Raw genomic sequence first — 10,584 nt, 5'->3', positions numbered from 1 at the left:
TATTGTCATTATTTTCATTATATCTGCACTTTTTTTATAAAATTACAAAAATACCTTTGAATTTATTTTTAATTATAAAATTAAAAATTATTATTTTTAAACTAAAATTATTAATGATTAAATTAAAAAATAAATATTAATTATAAAAAAGAAGAATCGAAAAATGGACCTAATCACACATTTTATATGACTTGAGGTCACACATTTTATGGACCGGATAGTGTACTAAAAATTTGCTTTAAAATACATAAAAAAAAAAATAAAATGAACAAAAAAACAGAGAATATCATTTTATATTCACATGTTAGCAAATTTGGAATTCATCATTTGCTGGTATTAAAGAAATATTATCTTGACTAACTTGAAGATATATGTTTTTGAAATTCATCAATTTGCTACTACTAAAAGAAATATTATCTTGACAATAACTTGAAGATATATTACTCGCAAAAGTCATATTTTAAGTGGCAAGGGTATACCAACAAAAATTAATCTCGTGCCAATAGCGAAAAATTAATCCCATCCAAATATTGACTTATTTGATCAGATTGCTTAAAAGTCAATAAAAATAATCAATATATCTCATTGATCAAACAAGCATCCTTAAAAAGGTCAATCGGCGACATTCAACAATCAATTGCCAAACACTCAAAGTCATCCACATTGTCACGATTTAGAGGTATTCAAAATAGACTTGATGACTTGAATTTTTCACACCGATCTTATAACCGAATCCAATTTGACCCGACTTAAAAAATGAATTTTCATGGACCCAAAACCTAATTTTAAACTGAACAGAAACATCTGACCCGAAACCAACCCGATGACCCAAATGAACACCTTTACTATTTCAATTATGTACTATTTTTTTGAGTTATAAACAGAGGGGTATCTATCAAGGTCAATGAAAGCCATTTTCACTCAACAACTACAAAGTATACAAGTAAATGAAGTCACTGCAGACGCAAACGGGGGAGCTTTTTGTATTCCATCTCAACCTTTGTGCAAAGGAAACTCATAAATACTCATCTGGTTTAAGTTGAGATAGCAAAAATTGACTTTTTCTTTATGTCAGATCATTTTAGTCAATTATACGGGTCTAAATAAAAAGCAGAAGAGATAATTCACGTATAAATTCAAAAAAGCTTCAATATCAAAATTAATTGGTAGTAACAAGAGTTACTCGATGGCGGAGAGTGGGACCCAATGTTGCGAGAATCCTCCCGTTTTGTATTCAAGTTGTGGAGTTGGGCATGTTGAAGAGATTGGTGGCCTCAAATGTTATGTATCCGCCAGTTTTAATTCCAACCTTGCTGTTATCCTCATCAGTGATGTTTTCGGTATTTTTTTTTTCTTTTACAATTCGTCAAATTATCTCATCGTAGCCTATTCGTGTGGGCATGGGACATTCATGGGCTCAGGCCCATAAATCCACAGATTGACTTGCACATACATTCGATGAGATTTATTATTTTCCAAAATCATATGGTAGTAGGAGGATTAGCCCATCCAAGATATATGCAAGTCCACAATCCACTATTTTATCGATATAGAATATTGTCTCACATGTGAAGTATTTTCAACAATTTAATTGTGTATGATAAAAATTACTTAAAATTGATATTAATAAGATTTATATTGAATCAAATCAAATAAATTTTCAATTATGTAATATGTATATTATTTTCACATATAAATTAATAATATAATACATATTAAGAGTGACGTATATAAATGGTGTCACTATTTTGGGGATGATGATTTGGGTTTGATGTTGTTATTTGAATTTAGAAGAGTACTTAAAACTGTTTTAGTTTTTGTGCTTGAAGATTAGAATTAGCCATTTAGGTAGGTCTTCTGTTCTATGATGCTTCATTTTTTTTAACTTTTTATATTGTTTGGTGAAGCCTGATCATTCTATCTCTTTGGTATGTGTGGCTGCAGGTTATGAAGCTCCAAAGTTAAGGTAATACTCTCTCACAACTATTTTTATGTTTATTAGTCGTATTGGACTCGAAAATCCCAATAAAAAATCGTCTAAAATGAGAAAGGGTAAAAATTTGGTGACTAGTAATTATCTGGTCGCAATTAGCGATAAAATTATGAGAAACTAGTGATCGAGCTAATTTTGTGAAATATAATTTAGAGATCGAAAATGTTTAGAGAAAATTTGATAGTAAAGGAGATGAAAACGGAGGTGGTGGTGATTAAAGTGAAGGACTAGTGATAACTTAGTTTAGTTTTGCGTGGTGGTGGTAGTGGTTCAGAATTTTGCGGTAGTTGATGAAAGTGGTGATATATATTCAGGGCAGTGGGTTTGGTGGAGGGGTGGAAGACGACATGGATGGGGAAGGGTGAGTATCTTTTTGTTCGTATTTTTTTTGTTGACAAACTTTTTTGTTACTAGTAACGTCCTAGGATAATTGTCTTGCTCCCCAAGACAAAAGTACCGCAACATCAAAAACTCGCAAAAGTGGGCTGGACCACACTGCTTGAACAAGCAAAGGACATGCTCGGACGAGCGGTTAGGTCCGAAACTTCATGTCTATTATGCACCTGCTACCTCGCTCAAGCAAGCCTCCTTTTGTGTCTTGTCTCGTTTAAGGCACGTGTAAGAGTCTTCCTTGAGCACTCCCTTGCCTTGATCAAGACACATTAAATTAAATGATCCTCAATGATCACTTCATCAAATGATCTAAAGTTTATCCTCCTATGCCCCATCGCACACACATCATCAATCTCAAGTTTGCATGTCATAGAGTATGCTGCTAGGTGTTTAAAGTCACCTACATCACCATTAGAGTTGGGACTTGCTCCAACGAGCTCATGTGCTAATAATGGGAAATTTAATGTGTTAACCCTGAATTTTCTGCTTTTCCATGTGGTAGATAGACTTTTTTTAAATCTACGTGGTGACCTTGACCTTCTAATTTTTCCACGTGGTAGACAAAAGGGAAGTTTTTTACTCTACTTTATGCTATTTTTACCTAACGTAATGACATTTTTTCCAAAAAATAAATGTCGTGATCACCCTAATTGACCACATATTTTGAAATTCAGTCGAAATTAATACTTAATTTAACCAAAAACTTAACATTTTGTATACCACATGGAAAAGTCGGAAACTCAAGGTCACCATGCGAATTTAAAATAACATTTATGGAAAAACCAAAAACTCAAGGTCACCACGTGGAATTTCCTGTATCAGTTGACTATTCAATCCATGTATGAGAAACGTCTCATGATGAGACTGTCTCACACAAAAAATTGCATTTTGTCAAACCTTCTAGTACCCTTTTTGTATACGTATGAAATGAACAACTTATCTAATAGATTTTCCAAACATAAGACAAAATTAGCATCTTTAAAGACCAAATTTGTTCCATTGTGGAGCAGGAAGCTCGCAGACAAAGTGGCTGAAGCTGGTTACTATGTTGTTGTCCCTGATTTCTTCCATGGAGATCCAATCAATCCTGAGATCAAAGATAGACCACTTTATATTTGGATAAAAGACCATGGAACTGTAAGTTTGTGTTCATACACTATGCTGGTCAAATCAAAGTGAAGGCCCTTCAGACTTTGGTCGATAATTGTAGCTCTAATATATGTTTTATACTTTATTGCGCCCCTCACATAAAAGCAAAGTTTTGACTAATAGTGTAGATGCAACACATGTCCTCTTTATATATGATGTTAAATGTGGACAAAATTTAAAATTGTGACATCCCGTCATGTTGGCTTATGATATTATGAACTTAGTGGGCTACTCTCCTACAACCATGTGATTTTAGGAAGGAACTTTATGAAGTTTATTTGTTTGTAGTTGACTCTCCTTTTATATGGGACTTTACACAATGGCATACTGGTGGTCTTGTCCACGCGAGGATGTAATTGTTTCTTAGAATACAACCAAATATCATTTTTAGCTACTCTTGTATAAGACTATGTTACGATGAGACAAGTCTATATAAATAGAGTCTAAATTTGCAAATATTACAAATATATTTCAGTAAACTAAGACGATCTCAACTTTGTTGGTTAGTCCCTTCAGGTTTAAGGTGTATGTTATAAATACACAACTAAAGTGAGTATTTAATTAATTTAGTGTTAAACATTAAACAACTATAAGTGAGTATTGTAAGAACGAAAATAAATGATTTGATTAATTTAATTAGATTATTAAACCTTATTTAAGACTGTGATCACGGTAAGACAGTCGTTATTGAGAATTTGTGTATTACTTTAGTTAAATTTTGAAGTCGTTTATTTTCTCCAACTGAAGTGGCAATGTTCTTGTCTAACACTTCATTGATATGCTTCTTCATATGTATTAGGACAAAGGATTTGAAGAGGTAAAACCAATAGTTGAATCTTTGAAGCATAAAGGGATGAATAAAATTGGAGCTGTTGGCTGTTGTTGGGGAGGTTAGGTTTCAACTTCCTTATTTCCCCTTTGCAAATATATTTCATGCATATTTGTTTTACATATTTAAATTCAAAAAAAATCGATAGAAAATAATTCAATATTTCACTGATCGTTATAAATAATCTAATATATTGGTTATTTTCTAATAATCTCATCTTTTATGTATTTACTTTCGGATAGGAGTGTTTAATGGGTCGGACCCCCATTTTGAGCCCTTATTCAGTCCATTTTTAGAAGGGCGTTGTAAGAGCGGGGCCGAAAACGGGCTATACTCTAATTGTAGCAGGAGCGACACTCTCGATACATAATTAACATTAATAATTATACTTAAGATAAATAATGCGGAAGTGTAAAACGCCGAACTGCTAAAAACCATTTAAACTAAAACCGTTCAAAACATAAGTAAAAAAAAGAAATCTTACAACTGAGAAAATATAAAATAAGGTTTGCTTAAATACGATAAAGAAAACATAAATACAATATAGTCATCAAAGTCATCAAGTAACATCAATTAACATCAATGCAGCTAAGTCCTTGATAAAATAATTAAAGTTGCGGCCTGGATCGAAACCTGAGCTAAATTTTCTTGCAAAATACTGTCATCCATAATACGGATGACAGCCGATTAAATCGGTCAGCGATAAAGCCGAGTATAATTTCTCAACAAGCTTATAATGTGATAGTTAAATCATGCTTACAAAATAATCATCAAGCACAATATAGAAGGTTATTACTCATTATTGACTTTTACTAAGTCATTGAGTTACATTCTCAATACTTGCAGAAATTCATTACTGCTACTAAATACTTGGTAACATTAATGCTTATTTAATCAAGTTCAATTCAGCCTCATGACTTTACCATCATAGCACATCACAAGATCACAACGATAATGACAACTGATATATGTAAGGGTCTGGTTAGGTGAGGACCGTAGTCTTAAACCCTAATTGTGGTGGGAGTCGTCCGAACGCCCAACCTATTTTAAGCCCATTTTAATTATAAAAGGTTCTTATCCGAACCGGCCCATATTTATTTAAGTCCGGCCCGGCACCCTTATCCGGCCCATTGAACACCCCTACTCCCAGCATACCCGGTATAAGGGGGTGGAACTATGGTGGTTCAGGTGGTGAGGTTGTGGTGGTTCAAATCACTGAATATGTTAGGATCAAATACCTAACAAAAGTTGAATTATTAGATAATTAATAAAAATAAAACGCGATGAATGAAAGATTAATTCTTTTTCAACAATTTTTCCATAAATTTATGTGCCTAAAATTGATTATACAGCCAAAGTGGTAGCACTACTAGCACAAAGTGTTGAATACATACAAGCAGGAGTTTTCCTACATCCTTCATTTGTTACCGAGGATGATATCAAAGGTAAATTTGTATTGACATATAACACCTTGTAATTTTTCGGTCTGTTTCAATTAATTTGTCTAATTTTTTTATTTTAGACTTCTTAATGAAATTGCCCAATTATCTTTTACAACACATCCAATAAAATTATTTTATTTCTATTTAACTACGCTTTAATTATAAAGTCGCTTCATCACTTTTACTCTATATTCTCTATCTTAATATAACTAATTTGACCCAAAAACCCTACTTCTTAATATTAGCTTCTTAATAAAGCTAATTCATTAGACGGAGGAGTTATCTTTTACGAGAAATGTTACTTTCTTGTCAATATTTGACTGCAATTTTCTTCTGGGGGCCCTGATTTTCTTACATAATTTTATATATACTAAATGTGGTGCAATATGTGGATTTGAATTTGCCTTATAGTACTTAAAAAAATCCTTGCATGTTTGAATGTTATGATTTAGCACAAAGGGACAAAAAGAATATTGTTGTTGCACGAGTCGCATTCTCGATATATAATTAACATTAATAATTATACTTAAAATAAATAATGCGGAAGTGTAAAACGTCGAACTGCTAAAAACCATTTAAACTAAAACCGTTCAAAATATAAGTTAAAAATCTTACAACTGAGAAAATATAACATAAGGTTTGCTTAAATACGATAAAAAAAACATAAATACAAGATAGTCATCAAAGTCATCAAGTAAAATCAATGCAACCAAGTTCTCGATAGAATAATTAAAATTGCGACCTGGATCAAAATCTAAGCTAAATTTTCCTGTAAAATATTGTCATTCATAATACGGATGACAACCGATTAAATCGGTCAGCAATAAAGCCGAGTACAATTTCCTCAACAAGCTTATGATGCGATATAAGGTTATTACTCATTATTGACCTTTATTAAGCCATTAAGTTACATTCTCAATACTTGCAGAAGTTCATTACTGCTACTAAATACTTGGTAACCTTAATGCTTATTCAATCAAGTTCGATTAAGCCTCATAACTTTACCATCATAGCACATCACAAGATCACAACAATAATGACAATTGATATATGTAAGAGTCTGGTTAGGTGAGGACCGTAGTCTTAAACCCTAACTGTGGTGGGAGTCGTCACTCCTCTCAATACTGTTATGCTCGGGACTCCACAGGATGGGTTTTTCTTGGACCACCTGTCTGACACCGTATTTTACGTGCTGACTAACACGGACGCCGGGATTTTACATGCCGGTCCACGATTCGATGTTGCCTTATTATCAGAGTCATACAATCAATATTATGCAATATCAAACAAGTCTCTAAACCGAAATAGTTTACATTCTTATAAGTCAAACTTTCACTAGTCAAAATTTTGACAATTCTACCCATTTAATAGAAACAAATTACTAATATCTAATAAATTAATATTAATTGAATAATAAACTTTAGTAGTTATACTAAGATTCCTGAGGCTAAACTAAGTCATTATTATGTCATAAATAATCATAAAAGTCAAGGGTAATATTTCTAAGTACTTAATAACGTATTTTATCAAATAACCAAATAAAATAGTAAAACAGATCTATCATAAATATGAAAAATAATCTGACAATAAGGGTCCAAAATCTAAATGAAATGGGTTTTCAAGAAAAACAACGCTAAGCATTTCAACAAATTAGTTTGACTATTTTACCGATAAACCGATTAATAATTCTTTATAATTACTTGAGTCAAAAATAAAAATTTTATCAAAACACCAAAATGATATGGAATCATTTTAAAGATATAAGTTTATTTAACTAATAAAATTCATGATTATTATTTTAAATAATTAATACAATCATTTTAGCCATAAATCGATATATATATATATATATATATATATATATATATATATATATATATATATATATATATGTATATATATATATATATATGTATATATATATATATATATATATATATATATATATATATATATGTATATATATATATATATATATATATATATATATATATATATATATATATATATGTGTGTGTGTATATATATATATATATATATATATATATATATATATATATATATATATATGTATATATATATATATATATATATATATATATATATATATATATATATATATATATATATATATATGTATATGTATATATATATATATATATATGTATATATATATATATATATATATGTATATATATATGTATATATATATATATATATGTATATATATATATATATATATATATATGTATATATATATATATATGTATATATGTATATATATATATATATATATATATATGTATATATATATATATATATATATATATATATATATATATATATATATATATATATATATGTATATATATATATATATGTATATATATATATATATGTATGTATATATATATATGTATGTATATATATATATGTATGTATATATATATATATATATGTATATATATATATATATATGTATATATATATATATATATGTATATATATATATATATATGTATATATATATATATATATATATATATATATATATGTATATATATATATATATATATATATATATATATGTATATATATATATATATATGTATATATATATATATATATATATATATATATACATATATATATATATATATACATATATATATATATATATATATATATATATATATATATATATATATAATAATAATAATAATTAAAGTCCATAGGGTCCATGACAATTTGCCTTAGGGTCATCATGAGATTCAACATGTTATAGGAGTATGCTAAAAAGTTACAAGTTAAGAAGAGCCCATTTAATATTTATTTCTTATTTAACTTTTTTTTTCTTCAAATTTATTAATAAACTTTTAACTTATTTTAAACTAATGTAATATATTTTCTTAGCTATTTTTCATAATTAAGAAAGTATTCAACACCTCTTCCTATTAGAATAATATTTTTAAACGAAAATTCAATTAAACGTAATTTTAATGAAGTAAAACTCAAGGAATATATCTAAAATGATATCCTAACTTTTAGCTTTTATAAAGTACTTATAAAATACTCTTTTTAAAATTCCTAGTTCACATTAATTTTATCTACCAAGATTTCATCACAAAAACATCACTAGATATTATTTTTAAGTATTTTCTCAATGCAAAAGTTCATAAAGCTAATATACATGAAACTTAAAATAATACTTCACATAAAAAAATTCATATATATATATCTACATTATCATATTAATTAAGAATTTCCATATTTATAACTCTTTTTTTTAGAGTGTCCCAAAATTATTATTATTTTGACAAAAATATCACTAAACTAGATATGACTTTAATATAGCCGTGTAATGTTTAAATGATTAAAATAAAATCATGTTGATCATGCTTTTTATATTATCAAGTAACCATAGATAAATATCACATAACGAGAGAGCTAAAAAAATGTGTACCATTTTCCTCCAAACGTAGTGCTAAACCAAGTAAGAGAATAATAATAGAAAAATAAGAACTCAAAGAAATAAGCTCCAAAAGAGAAAGTCTTTAAGGCTCCAAGCTTCAAAGAAGTAGATCTTCAATTACCCAAAAGAAAATGATATCCAAGCTCCAAAAGATAATACTTGACTTTTCAAAAGTTGATGATTATTGGCTTAAGAACTGATAATATCAAGCTTCATCTTCATTTGATTCTTCAACTAATAAAAAGGGTATAAAGTTAGTAAGATGTTAATGAAGTGAAGATATAAGAAAGAATGGTAGAAAGATTTGATGACGGGGGTGCAAGTGATCTCATGGTTAAGGGGGGTATTTATAATGGGTTTTAGGCAACTTTTTAGTTCATAAGATTGTATGAAAAAGAGTGTTAGGAGTATAGAAGAAGGTTAACTTGTGTAAGTGATTTCGAGTGTGTAATTGAATGTGTAAGAGTTGAAGTGTGTAAGTGAATGTGTAAGAGTTTGGAGTGTAGAAGAAGGTTAACCTGTGTAACGAAATGGTGATAGCTTGTGTAAGTGATGAACATCATGGATTGATGTAGAAAGGATTTTAGTTCATCAAATTTTTTTGTTCTAATTTATACAAGTGAAATGTTTTAGATTAATGGGAAAGTCTGATTAAGGTTTGATTATGAAAATATGATAGTTTACTTAGAAAATTTTGGTTAAAACTATACTTAAAGTTAATAAAAAAAAATATAGTTAATTTTTAGGTATAAAATAATTAAATTAAAGTTGTAAGGTTAAAATGATAAGTAGTAAAGTTAGTTTAAGGAAACGAAATTGAAACGTAACGTTTTAATAAAATCGTAAATATAATATTAAAATTTTACTTTTCGTGGTATAAAATAATATTTTAGTGATTATAAAGAAATTTTAAGAATATATATATATATATATATATATATATATATATATATATATATATATATATATATATATATATATATATATATATATATATTAAGTTTAATATTTGGAAGAAATTACAAAATCGGAATAAGATTTAGGAATTAAAGGTGATTTGAATTAGATAATCAAAGGATTAGGAATTCAAATTAAAAAATAATTCGGAATAATTAATCGGAAGATTAAGATTAAGAAATTTGAGCATGTTACAACTCTTTCCCCTTAAGATAGTTTCGTCCCGAAACTAGGACTTACCAAAAAGGTTAGGATAACGCTCTCTCATGTCGACCTCTTTTTCCCAAGTCGCTTCTTCAACCTCGTGGTTTGACCACAAAACCTTGACCAATGGAATCCTCGAATTTCT

The 10,584-nt window shown here is 28.4% G+C and overlaps 1 protein-coding gene across 1 annotated transcript in view; it reads left to right on the top strand.

The window, feature by feature from the left end:
* The first annotated feature begins 952 nt into the window (after positions 1–952).
* Positions 953–10,584, top strand: part of LOC130804172 (endo-1,3;1,4-beta-D-glucanase-like) — a 14,799-nt gene continuing 5,167 nt past the window's right edge. Inside the window, exons 1-5 of the mRNA XM_057668527.1 lie at positions 953–1,340; positions 1,945–1,966; positions 3,397–3,523; positions 4,335–4,425; positions 5,717–5,809. Coding sequence (XP_057524510.1) covers positions 1,187–1,340; positions 1,945–1,966; positions 3,397–3,523; positions 4,335–4,425; positions 5,717–5,809 — 487 coding nt within the window. The 5' untranslated portion in view covers positions 953–1,186. The remainder of the gene's footprint in view (positions 1,341–1,944; positions 1,967–3,396; positions 3,524–4,334; positions 4,426–5,716; positions 5,810–10,584) is intronic.

This window comes from Amaranthus tricolor, chromosome 2 (assembly GCF_026212465.1).
Source record: "Amaranthus tricolor cultivar Red isolate AtriRed21 chromosome 2, ASM2621246v1, whole genome shotgun sequence".
In the NCBI taxonomy this organism is placed as follows: Eukaryota; Viridiplantae; Streptophyta; class Magnoliopsida; order Caryophyllales; family Amaranthaceae; genus Amaranthus; species Amaranthus tricolor.
This window is presented reverse-complemented; position numbering and strand designations above follow the sequence as displayed.